General features: G+C 31.3%; 1 protein-coding gene across 50 annotated transcripts in view; it reads left to right on the top strand.

Annotated features, from left to right (window-relative positions):
• The window catches only part of LOC139481985 (nucleolar and coiled-body phosphoprotein 1-like), a 71279-nt gene that overhangs the window by 42786 nt on the left and 2672 nt on the right, over nt 1–25821 (top strand). For 14 of the 50 annotated variants that reach the window (XM_071265570.1, XM_071265561.1, XM_071265572.1 and 11 more), the window contains 6 exons: nt 3599–3629; nt 5805–5868; nt 9720–11498; nt 13231–13275; nt 22449–22472; nt 24882–25027. In XM_071265570.1, coding sequence (XP_071121671.1) covers nt 3599–3629; nt 5805–5868; nt 9720–11498; nt 13231–13275; nt 22449–22472; nt 24882–25027 — 2089 coding nt within the window. The remainder of the gene's footprint in view (nt 1–3598; nt 3630–5804; nt 5869–9719; nt 11499–13230; nt 13276–22448; nt 22473–24881; nt 25028–25821) is intronic. The other 36 variants (XM_071265576.1, XM_071265567.1, XM_071265578.1 and 33 more) reach the window with 7 other exon arrangements.

Here is a 25821-nt window from a genome sequence, read left to right as displayed (position 1 = left end):
AGTTGTCTTTCTTTGAGCAGGTTCTTTGTTTACAATCTATGTGAAATGGGATCAAGTTACATACAGTTGTCAAATCTCCACATAAGTTGGGAGATTTAAAGCCTCAATATTTGTTTCAATTTTCTTTTAAAATTTACATCTGAATGCCTGAGCACCAAACCTTCATCTAAAGAACAACAATAAAGGTGGTATTCCATTGTTTCCTGTTTTGTCTTGTGTGTTTAGGAATTAGATACCAATGATGTCATCGATAAAGCATAAACTTTCTTGTCTTAGTAAAAGACATATTTTCCTTCTTTATATTTCATTGTTGTCATCTTTACAATGTGTGTATAACTTACCTTACTGATAAAGTAGGTCAAATGTCATTTCCTAATGACCTTGAACTCTGTTGTCTCCTCAGTTCCCTTTGAACCAGTCTCTTCCAAGTGGATTTTGTACTGATCACTGAAGATTTTTCATCCCAACAGCATCCTCGATAAAATGTATCTATAAACCAGTTGACTCAAGTACATGACCTCTGCATGAACAGCAGTTCAACTTGACCTTGGGTGAACTTTTGACCTGTTCAAACTTTTTATAAATGGCTTTTGGTCTTTTCTATCACCTTATAATTCTACAATTTATGTTTCTTGTATACATATAAATTTACAACATACTTGACTGTCACATCTGTCGCCCTGAGTTAAATAAAATTACCTCAAGCTGTTGTAACGATGCAGATATGTCAATTTTACCTGGCAGAAGACTATCTTTCTTGAGAATAGTCCTGATCAATACTTTGAACTGACAGAAGACGATCTTCCTTCAGAACAGTCCTGGACAATGCTTATAGATTTTTTTTAACAAATATTTAATATTGATTAATTAAATATTTACAATTTGTCCTCTTGATTGGAGAATTTGTTTTTAAACTGATAAAAATCAACAGTTACAACAGATGCCTAGGAATATGTAGATATTTGACCCTAGGGTGTCAGGGAGCGTGGTTTTGTCCGGATTAGTGTCATTGATATAACTGTCCTGTAAGGATACTGTGAAATTTGGATTATTATTGCTTACGTTTTAACATAAATAATATACACTTGTATATTTGAAACTGTAATTTGTATTTATAAGATCTGGAAAATATTGACATTATTTTGACGGCAGACTAAATATTTGCACATTTAAATATCAGTTTATTGGTTTGTGTGCTTAAAACTGACTTTCGAAAAAGTTTTCATATACTTGTGGAGTATCTACGAGGATTTTCCGATTAAAGAGGGATTAAGTGGCCAAATAAACCTATCGACAAATCTTGCCGTTCTTCAGCTTAAACAAGTCATTGGTTGAAGTGTTAATATTTCTAATTGGAGCATTTATTTAAATTCTAATTACGATTTAATAATCTTCAAAACTAGTGAAATAAGCAATTAAATAAAATACAATTAAATTGGATTGAAGGTGAACTCTTATACATGCAGTAGTTTTTCTTATCCTTTTTCGAAATGAAAGATAATCACCACAAATTATTCTACTGAAGACAAAACAGGACATTTAACAAAAGAGAAATACCCGATTGTTCTAATTTTTGCACTTGCAGTGACAAAATAGTTATATGACAATTTAGATTTATGATAACAGTGGGGTTTTATTGACACAAGAGAACTTTTTAAAAAGACCGAAGTTAAAAGAATGTGGGACATGATAATTTCGTATATGTGGATTTCCGTTGTGTAAAATATGCAGAGTAAATCATGCAGGCGACAATAAAGAATGCATCTTGGTACACGAGCTATTTGCAGCATTTTAAGGATAAGGATACAAAGTCATCAAAGTTGAATGTAACATTTGTTGACCTAAGCAAAGGTAGGGTTCATTTGAAAGTTTATTCTATGGGAAGGTATAATTTTCAAGTTTGCATATTGAATCTTTGATCATTATAGACAGATAGTATTTTCCTTCCTTCTTTCTCTTTCTTGCTTTACTCTTCGAATTGATGTTTTGGTAAAAATATTTGGGAACAAATGTTTGAGCACTTGATTAAGAATTTTGTATCTGGTTTTGATTTATTCATTTTACTTCCTTTTATGCATAAATGGACTAGACATTGTAAAAATGCATAATTCCTAGAAACAGAAATTAGTTGACTTTTGATTCATTTACACATTAGACAGCGGAGACTCCTCCAAAAGGAATTAATAGATGGATATTTAGATAAATAAAAGGAGATGTGGATATAGGTAAATAAAACAGCAAACCAAACAAATCAAAGTAAAACCATATAGTGGTATAAATTGTGTACATAATTTAGTCTTAAACAACAGACAGGTTTGACAATATGTCAAGCCTTCAATAGTGGTATAATTTGGGTACATAATTTAGTCTTAAACAACAGACAGGTTTGACAATATGTCAAGCGTTCAGTCACCCAAATATGAATGTTGAGAATATGTATCTGACATGTCAGAGGCTGTCCAAGATGTGTTAAAACAAAAACCATTTCCACAAATTGACATAGACACTAACTAAGAATTAAAGTTTAGCTACTGAAGAAGTACCAGTGATACTGAATGTCACATTCATATATATGGTATACCTGTATGATGGAGATAAACTACTTCTTGAATATGGGAATAACCCTATCTTACATTCATTCTCAAAATGACAAATAAATATAAATATAAAAAAATCGCTATACATTTTTCAAAGAATTATATATTCAAATCCAAATGAAACAACTTTTTTTTAAAGGAAATGTTTGCAAGAAAGTTAGGATGCAATTACTTGTTGATTGCACTGTTACAATTAACAGATATCTGTAATTATTTACATCTGGTCACTTAATTAACATTGTAATTAACTTGATCTAATCAGACAACAAATTAGTCTCAATGGACATATTGCATAGCATACATAAAATGGGGTTGCATCAGTTGAATATATATATGTGTTTTTCCTTGGATTAGAGTGATTTCGGAAATGTATGGTTTGTTAAAATGTCAATTTCGAAAGAAAACTGGTACCAACATTATGTTGGACAATTGCATTCCGGGAGTAAATTTTGTGAGAAGGATTTGTGGAAATTTCAAACTTCTGGTAGGTGATCAACAGTTTATAATTTTTAGTTTTACCCTTGTCTGTCTGTCTGGAAGTTTGTCTGTACGTCATCCCAAAGTTGGCTTCCATTCTCTAACCCTTGTCCATCCGTCCGGAAGTATGTCTGTACGTCATCCCAAAGTTGGCTTCCATTCTCTAACTTCAGTTTGCCTCAACCAAATGATATGAAACTTATACAGATCAAGTTTGAATTTTGGGGTAATAACAATTAACACACAATTGTAAAGTCATTTTTGGAGTAATTTGATTTTTGGCTTCCTGATGATTATAATGTGTAGGAAGATATTAAGATAAATATGATTGATTGTTACTTAATTAATGTCCAGTTGCACACATTTTATGCACATAGTAATTGAGGACAATATTTAGATTAGATATATTTCATTGCTTTTCTACAATATGTCTGCATTGAAATAATTTAAGTTGCCTCATTACAGTAGCCAAATGATTAAAAATCATGTCAATAACTAAACTTTTAATATTTTTATACTTTCAGGAACTGGAGGCTCAGTAACTTCAAGTCAAAGGTAAGTTTTAATGATCATAACAGAAGATTGAGGAGAAATGTAATTAAGACAGTGACCCAACAACACACAGAAAGCATCTAGATATTAATTTCTCATTTAAATTTTTTCTCCATGTTCTTTATATGTTTCACTTTTTCCGTCAAAAAAAAAGAAGTGTGCCATAAAATGGCTAAGGGGTCTAAATGTAACTTTTTTTAAAAACCAGCTAACAAAAACAAAACTTTTTTGTCAGCTATCATACTCCTCCGTTACACCTAACTGTATAAGAAACATGCAGGCATTGTTGTATCATCTTGCATAACAAGAAAAATAACAAGAGATTAAGAAAGTATACTAATTCAACCATTACCATAACAACGTGACATAAATGTAGGTATGTTCTTTACTTCCATGATATATATTGAAACTAAACAGATTTCACGACTACATTTACACTCGAAATCAATGATATTGTTTAAAATGAAACCAATACGCTCCTAGTTACTGAGGCTTTTTTGGTGGTATTTGCATAAACGTCAAAACATCATTTTCCTAAATGGGCTGTTTTGAACTTTTCTCTTTTGATTTTTTTTATTTTTATGCCCCACCTACGATAGTAGAGGGGCATTATGTTTTCTGGTCTGTGCGTCCGTTCGTCCGTCCGTCTGTCCCGCTTCAGGTTAAAGTTTTTGGTCAAGGTAGTTTTTGATGAAGTTGAAGTCCAATTGACTTCAAACTTGGTACACATGTTCCCTATGATATGATCTTTCTAATTTTAATGCCAAGTTAGAGATATTACTCCAATTTCACGGTCCAATGAACATAGAAAATGATAGTGGGAGTGGGGCATTCGTGTACTGAGGACACATTCTTGTTGATTCTGATCTTTTCATAGATTCATAGATAACTTAACCATATGCTCATTGTTGAAGGCAATGTAATGTCCTGTATTTGCATAGATTCTAATTAGGTCTTTGGACAATAAATGTCCAAATGGCAATCATACTACATTTTCTTATGTTCAAGTATCATATGCATTTATTAAATTATAAATTATTGTGATCTTAGAAACTTAATAAGACATGTCAATTGAAACATTCATTTTTTATGTGCTGATCTACTGTTCAACAAAGCCACTTTCAAATTCAGCCTTGAATTTTACAACATGCTTATGCTGAAAAAAACATATTGCATATGAGTCATATCATATTTAATAATACAATACAATATGTGTTTATTTCAATTAAGGTCCTTCATGGGATACTTTACTGCAAACAAACACACTTCCATGATTAATGTAGTGATGTACTATATTACAAAATCAAACACACCATTATTTTATTACTGCAAAATTAAACACACCATCATATGTGTTGAGCAAGTTAAACTTAAGCTTTTAGCAGGGCTGATCCTCAGAAGAAACAATAAATTTTCAAGTTCATGAAGTATCTGCACTTAACATGTTTAAGTTCCTACAGTGCAGAGTCAAAGACACACATTATATTGCAATCATGCAACATTTTGTGCAGTCAGTTTGTCGAGACTGCATTAATCTTAGTGATGAAGAACCATTGATGTAATGTAGTATACATGTATAAAGCCTTCTTTATGAAGTCAACTAGGTTTTTGAAGAACTTAATCATAATTTTGAATACTGTTGATTGACATTATTACTACCGGGTAATGAGATTCTTATTTCTGGAATATTTTGTGATTCATAAATTTAAATGTAAAAAAAAAACTTGTTTTCAAATTTCTGATAGATTTCTGTGCAGAATTTAAAAAAAATAAATATATATGTGATTTACTCGGTCTTTCTTCTATCAATGAGATTTGGAACTGACCAAAATAAATTCTTCCATAGTACATGTAATATAAAGTATCAAACAAAAAAGTATTTAAGTATCATTGGCTATTTGTCTGAAATTCTAAGTTTGTAACAAAAATCTTCTATTTAAGTCATCATTTTGGTTAAAAAGATGACTTTTGCTCTCAGCATTAAAGCTAAAATTAAAAAGGAAATAGCTGTGAAATTCATGTCCATCCAATTGACTCAAATCTGGAAATATGATTGATAAGACAGTCAAACAAAGATTCAATTTTGTGCATAAATTTTATTCACTATCTAGCATATATAGCTCTTGTCACATACGTATATATTTCATGTGTGTTTCAAACATTGCATTTATTTTTCAGTGGTGTAGTAGAGAATGGATTTGATGAAGGTGTGTTCAGAGAATCAGATAAAAATGAAGAGGAGGTAAGCAAAATTCAGAGACTTCACAAAATCAAAGTTTATTTGAGGCTTCTTTTAGCTTTCACACAGAAAATATGACTTACACTTGTCAGAATCATGCACATAGGTTCACTATACCTTTTTGCCTTGTGCTGACTGGGGCACTTTTAGTTCTATTATGTAATCGGGGGTGTACAGAAAATGCATTCACTCTGGACAAATTTATTTCCTAAGAAGTTTTCCTTTACTTTTTTACACCAAAAAAATTAAATAAAGTTATTATGTCACTTTTTCTTACCTTAAGCAAAAATAGTGCATTGAAAAAAGTTCAAGTACACATATTTTTGTTAATAATCTTAGAAATTTAAAGAAATAAATCATTTCATATTGCTGGGCCATTAAATGCCACTTTTTATACCTGTGTGCAAATAGTTTAGCTAGGCTGTTGTGTGATTTACCAATCAGATTGCAAGAATCTTGTTTCTGAGAGGTGCATACTGTTGTCGTTTCTTGAGATTCCATCCATCCCTTTCCCAGATGTCAAATTGTGCTTCTTTCTCGTTTACACACTTCTTGTGCAAACATTCATACACAATTCCTCTGGGTACTTTAAACAATAAAGAATATTTGGAGTTTTCTCCTTTGTCGACCTCAGTGCTACTTATTTCCCCATTGATAAATAATGAAAATACTGTAACGAACATTGTCAGATTATGTGAGATGCATTGATGAAAATATACTGATTACTATACTGATTTAATTAAAGCTACATATCATTAATTGATAATACACTAGTTCAGATAAGGACTGAAAGAAAAGTTCTTATGTCAGCAAAATATATCAATGGAAATGAATTGGTATAGTGTCTAAGTTTATAGCACACTATCCGTATTGATACACACTTCAAACAAACAAACTTGCAATAAGGTTTGCTCTGTGTAGAAGTCCTTACTGTAACCCTGCAGTGAAGAACATTAATAGTAGCACGTACAGTTCCTTTGTTTTTGGTTTTTGTCAAGTTTATGTAGAAATTAATATATGTGATTGCTCATTAAAAATGCACATAAGAAAATGTTAAGTACATCTTAAATGTTAGGACTTGCATCAAAATATCTCAGAACTTATCCAGGGTCAACATGGTCCCAGAAATGTATTTAGCATATCTTGTTGCTCCTGAACACATTTTAAAAAGGTACAATAAGGTTATTGGAAACCATGTTTTACATAGGTGAGACCTTTACTTTTAGTAGACTTGAATAATTTAGATCACTTGAGCTTTGATTTCCAATGTTATTTTTCTGAATACAGTTTATTAGTCCCTTTGGATACCAGTGCGTGGGGTATCATAGTTAGATCATGTAATGGTCATTTTCCTATCACAAGGTCAAAAATAATATCCATTTGTTTCCGCTGTTTCCTTTTTCTGATTTTTAAATTTAACATAAATGATGAATATATACTTTATATACTTGAATGGCTAAGTTTTACTATAACATGAGAAGAAAGATGCTTTTATTCAATTGACAGATTTGTTCTGCTTTTGAATTATTGTCATCCAATAATCTATTCATTGACATCTTTTTTGTCAATTCAGAATCTATAATTGTATAAATAAACCAATTGTTCAAGAATCAAGAATTCAGAATCTATTGTGAGGGTTTTATTAATACATTTAATGCGTTTTCATAGATGGGTTTTGCAATAATAAGAACTTGCATTCTAATAACTGATACAGTTTTCTGTATTCAAATTTTCCTGAAATCTCAATGGTTAAATTCTTGTTATACGACCGCAAAATTTGAAAAATTTTTCGTCGTATATTGCTATCACGTTGGCGTCTGCGTCGTCGTCGTCGTCGTCGTCGTCGTCGTCGTCGTCGTCCGGCGTCCGAATACTTTTAGTTTTCACACTCTAACTTTAGTAAAAGTGAATGGAAATCTATGAAATTTTAACACAAGGTTTATGACCACAAAAGGAAGGTTGGTATTGATTTTGGGAGTTTTGGTCCCAACATTTTAGGAATTAGGGGCCAAAAAGGGCCCAAATAAGCATTTTCTTGGTTTTCGCACTATAACTTTAGTTTAAGTTAATAGAAATCTATGAAATTTTGACACAAGGTTTATGACCACAAAAGAAAGGTTGGGATTGATTTTGGGAGTTTTGGTTCCAACAGTTTAGGAATTAGGGGCCAAAAAAGGGCCCAAATAAGCATTATTCTAGGTTTTCGCACAATAACTTTAGTTTAAGTAAATAGAAATCAATGAAATTTAAACACAATGTTTATGACCACAAAAGGAAGGTTGGTATTGATTTTGGGAGTTTTGGTCCTAACAGTTTAGGAATAAGGGGCCCAAAGGGTCCAAAATTGAACTTTGTGTGATTTCATCAAAAATTGAATAATTGGGGTTCTTTGATATGCCGAATCTAACTATGTATGTAGATTCTTAACTTTTGGTCCCGTTTTCAAATTGGTCTACATTAAGGTCCAAAGGGTCCAAAATTAAACTTAGTTTGATTTTAACAAAAATTGAATCCTTGGGGTTCTTTGATATGCTGAATTTAAAAATGTACTTAGATTTTTAATTATTGGCCTAGTTTTCAAGTTGGTCCAAATGGGGGTCTAAAATTAAACTTTGTTTGATTTCATCAAAAATTGAATAAATGGGTTCTTTGATATGCAAAATCTAACTGTGTATGTAGATTCTTAATTTTTGGTCCAGTTTTCAAATTGGTCTACATTAAGGTCCAAAGGGTCCAAAATTAAACTAAGTTTGATTTTAACAAAAATTAAATTCTTGGGCTTATTTGATATGCTTTATCTAAATATGTACTTTGATTTTTGATTATGGGCCCAGTTTTCAAGTTGGTCCAAATCAGGATTCCATATGAAATATTGTGCAATAGCAAGAAATTTTCAATTGCACAGTATTGCACAATAGCAAGAAATATCTAATTGCACAATATTGTGCAATAGCAATTAATTTTCAATTGGAGTTATCTTTCTTTGTATAGAATAGTAGTTGATAATATATGTTGGAAATTTGCCAGACATGACTATGATGTCATTTTCTATTTTTATTTGCCAATAACTTTATGTAAATAACTTCATTGGAAATTTGCCAATATAAAATGTTGCTGATGAAGTTTTTTTTATTGTTTTATACAATAAACAATGTATATTCACTTTTACTACCAACCAATCTTTACCATTCAGTGATAACAAGCACTTTATTTTACATTTTAATATTTTATGATGTATTTAAAAGAGTAGTTATTGTTGCAAACTCCATTAGAAATTTGAATTGATATCAGTTTTGGAAAAAGGGAAACGGGGATGTGAAAAAAAAGGGGGGGGTTAAATTTTTCTCATTTCAGATTTCATAAATAAAAAGAAAATTTCTTCAAACATTTTTTTGAGAGGATTAATATTCAACAGCATAGTGAATTGCTCAAAGGCAAAAAAAAACTTTTAAGTTCATTAGACCACATTCGTTCTGTGTCAGAAACCTATGCTGTGTCATGATCAACTATTTAATTTTAGATTTAAAAAGTTTGAAGAAGAAATCTTTAATTGATTTGTAAAATCTTGACATTTGTTTTGTGTAAAAAAAAACCATGTAATGTCAAAAATTTGATCACAATCCAAATTCAGAGCTGTATCACGCTTGAATGTTTTGTCCATACTTGCCCCAACTGTTCAGGGTTCGACCTCTGCGGTCTTATAAAGCTGCGCCCTGCGGAGCACCTGGTTATTGTTTGTTCTTTGAAAATCTAAATATTAAATGCATGCAATAATTTCTGAATTTACAATTTATTATACATGTATGAAGGTAATTTTAAAATAAAGTTTTGAGAATTTTTGTTTATCTTTACAGGTTAGTTTCGATCAGATGTCATCAATTAGGAATAAATTAGAATCAAACCAGTCTGATGAAGTTGTTAGAGAAAGGAAGAAATCAGTCCATGAGGAAATAGCCAGTGCTGAAGGTGGGGAGTATGAAAACGAACCAGTCAGAAATCCAGATGTGGTAAGGGAAAGTGATAAAGATATCGGAGCCGAATTGCCAGAAGTCGGATCGGCTCAAAACATTTTGCAAAAATTTAAACAGATTGAAACTACAACTAAATCATACAAGAGGGAGTCTACACCACCTGAAGCCAGAGTTGCAGGAAAAGTTGAATATGTCAGTGAACCAAAAAAAGGAATTGAAAATGAACCCCAGAAAGTAGAAGGGGGTGTTTTCGAGAATGTACCTACGAGTGAGGAAGGTGTGGTTCACTCATATGATGCCCAAGAAGAGGCCCTACCTGAAAAGGGATATGCAAAAAATATAATGGAAAGGTTTAAGCAGATTGGAACACAATCAGGAGAATCAAATCAAGGTCGAAGGGAACTGACACCAGATCGTAACACAAAATATGAATATGTCAGTGAGCCTCGTTCTGTCATGGAAAAATATGAAGGAAAAATGGAGTCCGGTATTTTTGAGAGCCAACCAACAGAGGATCTCCCAGATATTATTCGTTCAGGCATGCATAGTGAAGAATCTTTACCAGAAAAAGGTACAGCCAAAAATTTAGCATCCCGCTTCAAAGAGATTAGTGATAAAGCAGGGACAGCTCATGTGTCAGAGAGAAAAAGGGAGTTAACTCCAGATAAAACTGGAAAAGTGGAATATGTCAGTGAACCTAGATCAGTTCTTCCCAAATATGAAGGAAAATCTGAAAGTGGAATATTTGAAAGCAGTCCTGAAGGAAAAGAAGAAATTGTTAAATCTGACATGCAGGTGGAAGAAGTATTGCCAGAAAAGGGTGCAGCCAGAAATATTGCTGCCAAATTTCGAGAAATAGAGTCCTCTAAGTCCCCTTCACCATCTTCAACTCCCAAACCCAAATATAAAGAGGTGACCCCACCAAGGGATGATGTTGATGGTAGAACAGTAGCAGGAGTTCTAGAAAGTACACCTACACAGCGTGGTGACATAGTCAAAGGCTCAGATGGGATGGAATTCAAGGAAGAGGAGTTACCAGAACGTGGTATGGCTAAAAACCTGGCTAGTAAATTTAAACAGTATGGACAAACACAAACTTCTCCTGCCTCAAGAGGGAAGAAAGAATTTACACCACCTCCAGATAAAGGAGGTGTATTTGAAAATACTCCAACGCCATCTTTACAAGTTGAGGTCAGACAGGCTGAGAGCGGTATTTTAGAAAGCACTCCAAAACTTAGAGACGATGTCTCTCGAGAAGGAGAAGCATCAGCAGGAGATGTTGAATTCCCAGAAGAAGGCTATGCAAAGAATATGGTTTCTAAATGGAAACAGCTCGAAACAAGTAGTGGAAAAAATACACCCTCACCAAAACACAAAGAATTCACTCCACCTAGAGATTTCCCAATGTCACCCAAATCCCCCGCTGGTGTAAATAGTAGTGTGCAACCTGGTGACCTACCTGGGCAATATCAGGAACAAGGAAGGCCAAGTGTGTTTGAAAGCCATCCACAACATTTGTATGGAGTGGCCAGAGAAGGAGAAAGTGATACCCCTGAAAGTATGCCAGAGAAAGACGCAGCCAAATCTATGGTAGAGAAGTTCAAGGCTATTCAAGAACAAGCCAAGAAAGCAGGAGAAACTCCCAAACCAGTATCAAGAAAGGTTAGTCCACATTATTTGCACTGAAACACTAGTATGGAATTTTAGAAAGTTTATCACATTTATTAATCAAAGGTGCAGTTTCTTGAAAGGTATTTTTTTCTCACAAAACGTTTAGATTTCACTCAGTCATATGTCTGAAGTTTAATAGAGAGAAAAAACTAACTATTTGTTCTTTGAATGTTTTCTTTAAATTCAAAAATGTACTAAACTTTCTATGGTCAATCTAGATTTGTTGTAGAAATTGATTTTGCAAACATTTTTGAATATTTCTACAATCAAAGGGAGGTAACTCCAAAATTACAATTCTAGAAAATTATTGCAAAAATTTAATTAAAAATGTTTGCAATTCAATTTTTTTTATAGATATGATTTTTAACGCATGTTTTATGTTGTAGCATGGTAAAGACTAGTTAATTTTAGTTGCTGAATTTTAACTGATTTTTTTTCAGTTTTTATTTTTCTTCAAATTTTCAGAAAAAGGTTGGAGTTCTTTATAGAAGAGAGGGCGACAAATGTATTCCAGATAACTGAACATTTTGTATTTCAGCAGTTTTCCCAAGAATTTTGTTTGTTTATATTTCTCGTCTTTGTATGACCTGATTGTAATATCCTAAATATCCCCCACCTGAATCATGAATATTATATTTTATTTAAACAGTCGACCATAGACTTAAAAACTTCCCTAAACATTTTATAGGTGAACTAAATTTATGAGACTAAAATGACAAATTTTTTGGGGATCAAAAAAGAAAATTGATCTATTGGTCAATAAAAAAAACTAAGATTGTCAGACAAGAATGATATTAATAAAATTTGAGGAAAGGCCATATTACATTACATATATATAGTTAATAATTTTTATTGTTTGAAAATTCATTGTTGAAAGTTTGGTTTGAACCCCACATGTTGACAAACCTTACAAAATAAAGATGAAGATATATGTTGGTGATAAATAAATTGGTAGAGTTTACAAAACATATAGATTTTGGTTGACAGCTTTTCAGATAAACAGATAAAGGTTAAAACTTTTCGTTTTATGTAAATCAGAAAGTACATTTCCCTATTTTCAACAACAGGTAGTATCAGATGTCCTAATTTCTTTTTAACTACAAAGTTTTGTAAAAGTTACACCCAACACCTATGATGGTTAATTGGAGTAAAATGTTTGACATTTTAACCCTGGCTTAAGTTGTATGTAGATTTCAACAGGAAATAAGAAACAAATTAGTCATTTATAATCTTGAGGACTAAGATTTCCTTGTTCTTTCATTATAGTAGGACATTCTAAGTACAATGGTTTGTAAATTTATTTTTAAGTTTTTAAATGTGGTTTCTAGATTCTTAAAATATTTTCTTTTTTTTTTTTAATGCTACTTATAATTTAAACACTGAGTTTTGTAAAAATTGATAAAGAAAGAAATTACCTTAATAGCAATACAGTTAAATAAAGTATTAATGTACTTACCATTGAAGCAGAAATAATTAAATGGAAACCATTATTGCTTAATTCTCATTAGCTGCTAAAATTAGAAATAATAAAAGTACGACTTTTAGCATTTTCTGCATGCAAATTATTTGCTTGTTTTAACATGCCTTTTTTGAATCGTTGGTGCATAATCATGCATTTGATCGTTCATTGAGGTTCACAGTGGTGTCCGTGTTTATCATTTGTCGTGTGTACTTTTGAATTGTTTCCCCTTTACATTACGGCATGCACATTTGTCATTTTTAGGATTCTACTGACAGCGGTAGTTCCCCTGTTGAGACCAGCACTAAGGTTTGTTACTGAAAAAATACTCACTATGAAAAAACTTGTTTATCTTCTAGCATGAGCTTGTCAGAATACATATTGTATATAACATAACCTCTGTTTGATAAGCATTGGTTATAAGAGATTTGTGACTTTTTAATTGGACAAAACTGTATGCAAGATTTGAGATTCATACAGAAAATTATATACAGGAAAATCTATAAAGTAAATTTGGGATTGGACTATCCCTCTGAAAATGAATTTATATTCATGGTTTTCAACTTTGATCTTTACCATGAATGAAAAAGACTCTTTGGGAATTTAAGATAATGTATAGATAAACTACCTCATTTTTTAAGCATTAACTTTAAAGACCAACAAAAAAAAAATGGTTTGGCTCATGCAACAGTTTTGTTTGAATATGCTTCTGAAAATAGGGAATATTAATCAAAGTTTGCTTGCCAGTAAGTACAAATATACATATTCTGACAGGCTCATCATAGTTATTTCAGTTGCCTCCTATTTCACTAAATTAGTGAGGCTTCAACTCCTATTCATCAATAGCTGTACTTCCAGCAAGATGAAATTCATGTTAAAATTCTCAGTTGCTCTAGTCAACACTTTACTAATCTGTCACATTGTTTATGCTTGCACGTTGATACTGTTAGTTCTTAGTTGTATTATCCGTAGACTTTAAGCTAATATCCACACTACTAACTTTAGCCAAGTTCACACTAACTGCTTCAAAAAGGCAACTTTTCTTTTCGGAAAATATTTTTTTTACAATAGGGAGATAACCCCTGTGTTCCTAACATACTTCAAGGGAGATAATTCAAAACAGTTTTATATTGAGGAAAGAAAGAAGTGCTATATATATAATATTCTCTTTGTCTTATCATATCAGTCTTCTACTTCTAACTTCCTGATATAAAAAGCTCTTTGTTTTCAGACTTTAATTCAGTGATCTTTTGTTAGAAGGAAATCTTTACTTTCAACTTGTACCGTATCATGCTGATTTTGATCTTTTGTTAGAAGGAAATCTCAACTTGTACCGTATCATGCTGATTTTGATCTTTTGTTAGAAGGAAATCTCAACTTGTACCGTATCATGCTGATTTTGATCTTTTGTTAGAAGGAAATCTCAACTTGTACCGTATCATGCTGATTTTGTATGTGTTGTCTGTTTTCATTAATCATAGCTTTGTTGTTCTTTCTGCAAAGTTTCGTCAATATATGTCAACATAAGTAATTTGCCTTCTCTGTTCATATTTTATTTCAAAAACCATATAATGCTTTCTCACATCTTTTGCTGTTTGAAAGATATATACATATAAACACTTATTTTCAATTCAAGTTTAATGCATATTTTTGTTTATTTGGAAAATAGTTGGTGTATGTAAGGAATGTCATAGAAAAAGATGGTTTAGATCTATATAAATAGGTTCATTGAATTGAAAGGGTTCAAATTTGACTTTGAAAAAATTATGGGTTTAAACTTTTAATTTAGCTGGTTTTGAATTATTTTATGAACATTTCCTGTACCAAAAATCAGGTTTAGTTTTTGCCTCCACCAATAAAAACTGGCCATCAAAATATAGGCACATAAGTTGAAGTGGCTTTTAACACCAATCCTCAATGATGTCATCAATGTTCAATTGAAATCAATTAACTAATAGAGAATTGAAATAATATTGAAAATGTTTTGAAAAGTATATTAGATAGTTTGAATAGAGAATTATTAAAATCAGAAAATGGTAGGCGTTTGATAAGGAAGAGATAATTTTTATTTTAATTTGTGTTTCGTGCTTAACGTTTACAAATGCATTTTATACTCTGAGGTATGAGACAACTAATCCCTAATTATGAAATTAGATAATGATTTACTTCCTTAATTTCTCATCAGGGTACTTGTATTTAAATGTTAGTGCTAGTTGATTCCAGGAGAGAAATGTGAAATGTGAAGCCCTATCTACTTTGGAACTCTTTTGAGGGACCAGTTGTTTTCTTGTTTTTGGAGGGCCGGTAAAGGCAGAAGTGGGCTGAGCTTTTTTCCCCCACTACCCATCATGAAAGAAATATATGGAAGTCTTTTTTTCTGACATAATTCAAGTTCCAAGACTCTTCTTCTGACCAGGTTTTACATTTTTAAGAAAACATAGGCCCATTAAACATAAGTGATACTGTGCTTAATTTATTTATTGGTTGTTATTAAATATGTAATTACGTGACACCAAGTTCTGTATATAATGAATTATAATGATATCATCAAAGTCAAAAATTTGCATAAGTATTTTTAATGTAGCTGTAACAACTTTATCCCGCAATTTAGTGTGTGGGTGTAAACTTAAGACCTATATTATATTTAAATGAATTTTAGTTTTGCTAACATTTGCATGAATGAACATAAGGATCAGTCACCCATTAAATACCTTAAAATTGATTGTAAATGTATTCAAAATGGTCTGACTCATTTTAAATGTATACCCTTAGGAAACCCCATCATGATAATCAATGTACATTTCAAAACAATTGATTACCCATGTTTAACAATGACAGGAAATGAATTATACAATTTTGAAACAGACCAGACAATTATGTTATAGATTTCATTTTAAAAATGGGTTTAGCCTCAATATGATTCACTTCAAAGTGATTGACATTGTGAGGGAAAATCTCATGATGGATTAGTTGGTTTAATTGATTCCCCTTAGAGGTGCCTCTTGTAAAGTGATCACATTTCTTCAGCTGTGTAGTTTTATGTCAGAGTCAAAGGAGTTCATTCAAGGAGTTCATAGTGTGTTTTGTTTTTGTGCAGGATGAGTGCCATTCAAAAACGTGTACAGGTTTGTGACGTTTGTCTGACCCTTGGTGGACATTTGTCTGATTTTTGTCTGCTTATGACATTTTCATAACATAATTGATTTCATAATTTTGAATATTTTCATTGTTAAAATTTAAATTTGAATTTAAAGTTTTGAATGGTAAAGAGGTTAACGAAAACAGATGGAAAATTTACATTTATGTCAAAATATGTAGAAACCGAAGTAAATATAGATCATTATAAAGAAATTTATCATCTTATTTTCATAATACATGAATTATGTCATTTTTATACCATAATTAACTAGTAATAAATGTATATTGCCTTTGACATTTGGACATAAACTGCAAGATAATTGTTAACAACCCAAAGATTTTATGGACAACTATATCTTTGAGAGCTAATTATTTTATTATTTAATGTGGCCTTGTCAAGATGGACACTGGTCAAGAAGTAATCAATTATTTATTCACATGTAAATAAAAGTGGTTTTGCTAAGTCCCATTAGGAGGTTGTAAAGGTCAATTGTCAGGAAATACATGTATCAATTATGCAAGTATTTATGAGAGAATTATTGAATACAAAAAGGTGAAAAATTGGTCTTATTAAGGATGCCGGGTGTCTTTGTTAAAATCGTTAGTTACTAGTGGCAGATCCAGAGGGGAGGAAACCCCCTTTTTTGGAAGATCACCGCATTTGAATGGAGACATAAGTTGGAACCCCTCTTTATCCTGGGTTCTGAACCTCCCTTTTAAAAATAGATGGATCCGCCCCCTTAATAAGATTAGGAGTCTTTTGTATTAAACAAATTCAGTCGACAACAGTAAATGCAAAGATGAGCTATTATGCAAATCCGAATCCAGGTCCTGATGGAAACTTCTGCATACATTGTTCATGTACATCCTTACTGATATATGCATCCTAATAACCTTGCTTTCGTAAACGGTAAATTGGTGGATTAATTTTATTGTGTTACTTTTTTGAAACCTTGAGTATGCAAAATGTTTGGCGAAAACACGTTCAAAATTTTTAATTAATAATCATCTATTACAGACCCCACTGTAAGAATTAAGCAAGAAGATAAAATTCATTTAAGATTAGGTCATTTGTGATGAAGTTTCTCAGCTGTTTCCATTATTTGTCATCAAAACCTTGACCTGTTTACAGCTTTAATTGTTTATATTCAAAATAGGAGACAGTGTGGATTCCATAAAGATATTGATTTCACATTTGAATAATGGAATATTGACAATCGCTCAAAGTTCATTGTCCTAGGGGGAAATCCTTTATATCTGGGACATCAGCTGATTCATAATAACAAAGATTCATTTAGATGTATCAAGCTCTGAATCAATAGCTAGCTAGACATAGGTATCCAGCCATCCTAAGATAGATTGATTTTGATTAGGATCAATAGGCTTATCTGTAAGGGATAAATTGATCTGAATCCGGATCAGTCATTTAGAGAGGAAGGAGGGAGGAAATTATGACCTGTTTTATTTGAGTTTTCCTGTTGTAGGAAACAAAGATCATATCTATGTATAAATATGACTTAAAACTGGAACATATCCATCATGTATAAATATAGGACTTGTTACTTGAAAGATTTGAAATTTTACAATTTTTGTAGTATTGATTTGAATCAAAGTTTTGGGGACAAAGAATTGATTTAAAAGATGAAAAAAATAGAAAAACTTTGAAGGTCATTGTAAACAAAAAGATGAAGAGGGTCTACATTTTGATAAACTGAAAAAGGGGGAGGGGGGATGTCCATGAATTACTGTCTGAAATAAGGTGGGTCTGAATTTTTCTGACCTTGACCTCACTTTTTAGGATCTTTGATAATATGATATTTTTCTGATACACATTGGTTAAACCTATATATCAAAGACTTTTGACATAAGATTCAATCATTATAAATCAGTAAAATTACTGTAAAATAGGCCAGACATGTGTTCTCTCTAGTTAAAATCGTGTTACACATATTTTTTTCTAATTTAAAGCCAAATGAACTATGTTGGGGTGAGACAGACAGACTGTTCATGCATGAAATGTCAGAGTATCAGCTGATTAATCTCAAATGTGAGGTAAATCGGTTTGACAGTATAAACAAAACTAAAAAATATATGGATGGCTTTAGGGACAAATTGAAAAAAGCTTTTAATTTAAAGTACAGGTACATGTAGTATAAATTTATCTATAAATCTATCAAAAATGTCACTATTGGGACAAAATTTATCATGTCTGAAACTGAAAGATGTAATAATGTTTAACCCTTTGAAAAATGTGAGAATTTTTATCATGACTTTTGTTTGTTAAACATTAAACCTGGTGTCTACTGCTTCAAACTTGTTCTTGTAACTTTCTAATGCAATTACCTAAATTTTTCGCAATCTTTGTTTTTCAGTTTGAACATTAAAAGATCATTGTTTCTGAAGTTTTGTCCACAGAGAATGTTAATTTATTGAACCAATTTGACCAGAATAAAAACATTCAAATATTATTATTTAAGATTAGGATCATTTGTGGGCTGTGTTGAAATTTATTATCTAAACAGAGGAGGCTAGAAAAACACCACTCCAATAATATTTTTCTCTAAGATAAGGTTCATTGATGATCATGATGATGGGTTAAGTGTCCAGGTTAATTTCTGATTAAACATAACTCCTTTTACATTCTTATGATACAGATAGTCCAAATTTATTCCTATTCATGTCTGATCGCTTCCCTTGGCTTTCGTTCTAATTTTTGGTTGTTTCCTGACCTCTGAATAGCCATCCACAACTTAGTAACAGGGTGAAAACTACCCTTTTTATGTATCTTTTTCATTTTTGGTCGTTTATATTTGTTCTTGGCCTCCATATGTCCATCTTTGACTGCTTGGGTGAAAACAACAAAAATCAATCATACTTTGTAACTCAATCCCGGACATACATTTGTAAGTTGAGCTTGGTAAACTAATATTCTTTTATCTTTTGCTATAAAATATAATAGTAAATGCAATTTTAGATGCATATCATATCCTTACCTTATATTGGGGTAAAATATCAGAATTTAAACTACTATTGATTTTTTTACTTTTTGGACTCTCCTTGCCTTTAAGGATTAATTTCATGAAATAATCTATAAAGTTATTAAAATTTATGAGCTCATATATCTTTATGAGTGCATCAACATCTGTTGCAAACTTAAAACTGATAAAATCTGTTTATAGATAATTCCTTATCTAAAATACCTCTGAGAACATTCCTCATCATGGCTACTTATTTTTTTATAAATATTAAATTTTCTCACACTTTTGTGTCTAAACCTTAAAATTGAGAATTGAAAAGGGGGGATGTGTCAGAAACAACCACCCAACCAGAGAGAAAGAGCAGAAAACAAACCAAGGCCACCAATGGGCCTTCAACACAACTGTTACTACATACAGGATTATTTGAAGTTCTCACATAAAGCCCAATGCACTAGTACTTTTAAGTTGAATGTAGAATTTAATTTTTCATTTTATTAATGGTTCGAAGCAATTTTTTGCATATTATTCAACAAATTTAAATCCATTCAGGAATATATTTAAAAGTTTTCTTCATCAATAAATAATTTATACATGCAAATGACATGATATTAATGGAAAACCGCAATCAATTTGCAAAATTTTTGAATAACCTTCTTAAGGGGATCTAGAATGATGTGAAGGCTTGAATGTTTCTGATAAACTTTTGAGTAGTTGTTATTGTTGGATTGATGTCATGTCAATAGATTAACCTCTTGTTATGTTTCCATTGTTTTCTTTTCTTATTGGATTGCACAGGAAATTCTTAATAAATTACAATTGAAATTAAATATAAAATTTTTATGCCCCACTGTAGCGGAAGGGGGATTTAGTTTTACCCTTGTCAGTGTCTGCACATCTGTAAATCCAGAAATTGGTTTCCGTTCTCCAACTGTTTTAAGAAATGCATTGTGTTTCATCCCCAACAACCCCCTATAAATCTAGGGGAATAAGTTTTACCCTTGTCTGTCTGCACATGCATAAATTGGTTTCCGTTCTCTCAACTTTATGTAGGAGTTGCATAGCATTCAGCCCTAACCGCCCTATGAATCTGGGGGAACAAGTTTTACTCTTGTCTATCTGCTTATCTGTATGTGCAGAAATTGGTTACGGTTCTCTAACTCTATTTAAGAAAACCATAGTGTTTTCAGTCCAACACACCCCTTAAAAATCTGGTTTTGTTAAACAGTTTCTGTCTGTGATGAAACCTGTTTAGACCCTCTTTCAAACTACATATATAAATCCAGTAAAAATGCAGACAGAGCTTTGTTTGACCCTGTTCATATTGAATTCCTGTACTGAGTGATGAAAGTTTTGACATCATACATGCAGGTGTCCTACCTGTACAGGTACAAATCAAATACACACCTGTCTTAATTAACACACCTGATACTTTGGTTAGGACAGAGGAATGTACTTAATGGTGAATGACTTTGGTAATTTTGCATAAGAGACATTCCTGTGTCTAAGTTGACTGACAGTTATTTTAAAACAAAAACAAAAATTATTTCTTTGAGGATCCTGAAATTTAATTTAACCCAGTGTAATATGAAGAAAACACATGTTAATAACCGTTATGTAAAAAGAGGGCTTTGGTAATGCCATTAAGTGAAGAATCATATGGGTCACATTTGAAACTCTTGTAGTCTGCACCAAAAAACTTTTTCATCTACTTAAAAGTCTTGACACTAAATATCAAAACTTGTTCCTATATACATGATATACATGATTTATGACTATATGAAATTTTGAAAATTTATGTAGTCCGAATCAATCATATTTCTCTCATTTCATCAGCAGTAGGTGTAGGTTTTTTGTAAAAAAAAAAAAAGGGAGGTATCTATCTAGATACTGCCAGACAACTATAGCCCAACTACTTCAGCATTAAAACTTGTGGAGAGGGCCAGTACTCTAAGAGTACAAATGTGTTGATTTTTAATCAGTAAATAAAAACTTTATTATTAAACCCATGGTGGGTTGCAGAATCCTCTTAAAAAATTGATGAGTCAGCAATAAATGAAATAGTATCAGATTTAATCCAAAATTCCTTCTTGATTTAAAAGGTTAACTATAATTTTAAAGTGCTATATTTAAGTGTTAAAGATAGGATCTATTTTCAAGAGGGTGTAAATATGTATGCCTTTTGAAAATATTGATGGTAATGATTAAAATTTGTCACAATTACGATTGTGTCTATTCACAGTGGCATGAAAATTGATCATACTGAAATATGAATTGAAAGAAATGTTTCATTTCATTAACTTGAGACCATTCCCTGACTTCTATGTCAACAAGCTAAAAAGTTCATTATAAATCTTGATTGCTCACCATGTACAAAAAATGTACATAACTTTGGTTTATGTGGTTAAACATGACTTGGTAAATTACTTAAGAATGTTTTCATTTCTTACTTTGTACTGAAAACATTTTTAACATCAGATCTTAATCATAAGATAAGCACACCCATTTTATGATTAGTTAGGGTTACACATGGATTTTACTGTTGTGTATTTGTTGAAGTGTTTATTACATAAGGAAATTCCAGTCATATGTTTTACTCAATGCTTTTTCTATGTTCAGGTTTTCATTTTCTGTTGATGAATAAGGAAATTTGAAATGTTTTCTTCATTTCTTGTAGTCCACTTATGCTACATACAAGCATTATGATTAATGGTCATCAGATGTAATCGTGTTGTTTTTTGTTTTCAAAAAGGAGTGTGAGTGTTGTTTGGTCGCTGTCTCTTTTCCTGGTACAATTCCTTTACAGTTTGTGTGTAAATCTGTTTTTCTGTAGGTGTTTGAATCAAATCCTGTATAAACAGTTTGCATATGTGCTGGATGGTTCACCAAGGTTTACTGGTTATGTGAAGTAGGAAATATCACTTCCTATCCACAATCCAATAAAAATTTCAGTTATTAAACAGGAAGGAAATTTTAGTTCATAATGAATATAAAGAGCTTCCGCCTCCTCCTCAACCATTGTTGCAGTTTGACTGTGATTACTCTTTACTGACATGAATCAATTAAATAAAGCTCACATTGATGTATTGTTTTTAAATTACATTTTTATGGAGGGGGTAAAATTGAAACAGTTGCATCTTCAAAACTTTCATAATAAAAGAATCTGTGATTCAACATCTTCATAACACATATAAAGAATCTATTTTTATTTTGAATTCTGACTTAAAACTTCTAATATAACCTCAGCATTTCCATAAATGTCACCATAAAGTATGGTTTTTAATTTTTTGCAAAAAGTGTGAATTATCTCCTCTCTTTTTGAGTGGGTTGCCTCCCCTTGACCACTAACTACAGAGTTTTGCATTGTAGATGTTTGAAAGCAGTACAGAGAGTGTAAGTGTGTCACCCGTGTTACTATTAATAACTTTCTTTTAGTTTTTATAGCTTTTGTTGTATAACTCTTCACACGTAACCATGTTTTTTTTTTTAATGAAAGTTCAAATACATTTTCTAATTTAACAATTAACATTTTTGGCATTTTTTGAAAGTTTGACTGATAAACGTTTGATATATTAACAAGATTTTCGTCTCGAACTAGTTGATCGTTTCAAACATCTGTTTTGAGATAAACCAGTTATCACATTATTCCATCTTCTCTAATTATACATTAGTTTGAAAAATTAACCATTGAATTGTGAAATTTTACAATTTAACCTAGTGATATTTTACAATTTAACCTGATGAATTTTTACAATTTGAACTTTCATTTATTAACCTATGGCTCATCTTGATTTTGTCATTTACATCTGCTCACTGTGTATAACGTACTGCCCATAAAATTTAACCTGAAATTTAACTTTAGATTTCTTTAAAATCTTGTTTAAAAAAAAACCCTGATTTTATCCAATGAAAGGGAGGGTAATTTTTAGGTGAATGGGGAAAAAACAGCAAATACAATCTAATAGAAATGACACAAGGAACATTCTATGTCTTTTACCATCTATTTTGGTTTTTTAAATTTTCACATTTTGTACTTTCTAAAAGTTTTGCCCATGTTGTGCCCAGTCCCATGGTGGGTAAGTGGAATAGGCAAACATCACTTGAGCTGTAGTTTATATTCATTATTTAAGTGAAATTTGCATGATATTGTCACATGATGCCATTGTATTTCAGATATATTATCTCTACTGCTTCAAATACTTATACAATATTGATCCAACGATGGGGGAAAATTGATCATAAATTGCTGTGTAATCATAAATTTGAGATCAGTGAATGCAACTTTTTACAATTTAAATTCATTGATCTCCTTTGTTAACATGATCATCCAATCAGCTCTTCTCATTGGCTGAATAGAAGGGGATGATCATTTTCACACTTGAAATAAGTCATTCAAAAATGAAAAATGCATTTGATTCCGAACAAGGATATTTTGTTATATTTTTTTTTAAATAAATGGAGATAGATACGTAATACACCCACAAGTCCATGTGCTTGATTCAGAACAATAACAATCGATTTTTAAATTTTTTTTTTAATAATGAAACACCCACACTTCCATGTCCATTGTCTGTTAAATGATAAGTTGAATTTTGACTGACAGGTGTATACAAACTGCATTTGAAAATTTCCAAAATTTTAATGATGCAGACTTGTAGTGTATTGAACCAGTGAAAGTTCAGTCAGAATTTAAATTGTCTATTAATGTGGTAGTGATGGAATCTATTCTATTTATGTATGAAATGCATGTGCATGATATTGACAAGGGTGATGGCTGGAGCAATGGCAACAGTCCTGTATGCAGCGGATCAATAAACCAGCATGAATTGGAGCAGTTGCTTTCTTAGTTATTTCTTTAGTTAAATATAATCATATATTTAGTTTCAAGCTTTATTTCTGTTTTGTATTTAGAAATGCATATTTTTTGTTGTCTTGTCTTTGCACGTTTGCTGAACCCCTTCATTCTGAATTAACTGTTGCTTTAACATTGATGATTCGAAGATTCAAATTGATACATAACAGTAAATTCCAAACAATTTTTGTTTCTTAACCAAAAAGGGAAACAATGAATCATCTGTTATTTGGTTGTTAATTATAATTGGTTTAGTTTGATTTTCACCAAAATTTGGAAAAACAAAAGAAAACTGTTTTGATTAAACATTGAAGGGGTTCTGCTCAATAAATTTTGAAGAAAACAAAAATTGAAATTATCTCCCCTGTTAAAGAAAATAATTCAGGGGAAGTATTTTCAAATTACATCATATTTTGATTTTATCAATAAATATATAATCTTATAAATTAGTTTTATCACTTTTGTAATTTATTTTGAACATAGAAATGTATATATAGGATTAAATAGTAGCTAAATTATTTGAAACAAATTCATCATCTGCATATTGGTTTGAAAGAATGCTGAAAAAAGATTATTTTGAAAATTAATTCATTTTCTGCATGGTAGGCTTGTTTTGATACTGCAACTGCAAATTACTCTTATTTTAGAAAGTGGATAAAATATAAAAAGATGAAACTATATGCAGGAAAAGCGTGCAATCTGATTTTAGAATCTTTTATTTTTTGGCAAATATTTGAAGCAGCAGTCCTATTCAGTGATAAAAATTGTGAGATTGAAGAAATTTTCAACGAAAAAAAATTGCAATACCGATGAGATATTTATATTAAATTTGCAGTGCAGTATCATCATATATGAAAAGTAGATTTTTGAGAGAGAAAAAATGTAAATTAATCATGCATGGCTTAACATGATTTTGCTTGTTTTATTTACTGACTTTTGTTTTTGCACAGCCAAAAAAAGGGTCCTTTGTACCTGTTCAGCTTGAGAAGTGTGCCGCATGCCAGAAAACCGTGTATGCAGTGGAAAAATTGGAAATGAATAAACACATCTACCACAGAGCCTGTTTTAAATGTTCCCATTGTAAATGTGTACTAACGTAAGATAATCTTTTATTACCTCCCTTATTTGTATATATTTATCATCTTTTATACAAGGGGACATAATAAGTATTGACTTGACTGTTCCCGTATTTTTTTATGGGAAACCAGTTTATTGTTTACCATTTGTAGGCTAAATGTCAGAAGGAAGATGGACGACAACAGACAGAACACAATAAAAATATCCAGAAAAGCATGGTTGCATGAACAATTTCAAAACAAACGTTAATACTAATACTTGTAGAATGAGAATTGTTTTACGATTTTTATGTGTTTGTTGCATGTAATGTTTCTCAATTTGAATTGAGATATTGCGGTACAAAAATTAAATTCATCTGTCAATTATTCAGTTTAGATTAAAAAGCTTCACATTTATTTAGGTAAGAGTAGGTCCTTCCTCAATCCTGTATTTAGGGAAAGTGAGAAATACACAAATTTCCAGCAGACTCTTTCTTCCAAGAAAGACAACTCTTGTGACAATTAATAGTACTGTAACATCAATATGAAGACTACTTTTATCCCAGATACTGCCTAAGTACTGTGACACATTATTAAGGGTTGTTTATACTATTGCTATGGTACTTCTCATTTTAATTAAATACACATTTAATTTTGGGTTTCCCTGCCTCTGTTCACTAAAAAAAGTAAAATGCTAAAGTATGGATATTTACCGTATGCAAGTTTTATTTTAGTTGCGTTCCAACTTCATCTTACACAGAAAAAAAGACTAAAACAAGAAAACTTCTCTAACTATTGTAAGGGGAAATACATCTTGGATTTAAATTTTAAGAAA

The sequence above is a fragment of the Mytilus edulis genome, chromosome 7 (genome assembly GCF_963676685.1).
Source record: "Mytilus edulis chromosome 7, xbMytEdul2.2, whole genome shotgun sequence".
Classification (NCBI taxonomy): domain Eukaryota; kingdom Metazoa; phylum Mollusca; class Bivalvia; order Mytilida; family Mytilidae; genus Mytilus; species Mytilus edulis.
Note: the sequence above shows the minus strand (reverse complement) of the source record. Positions and strands in the feature narration are given on the sequence as shown.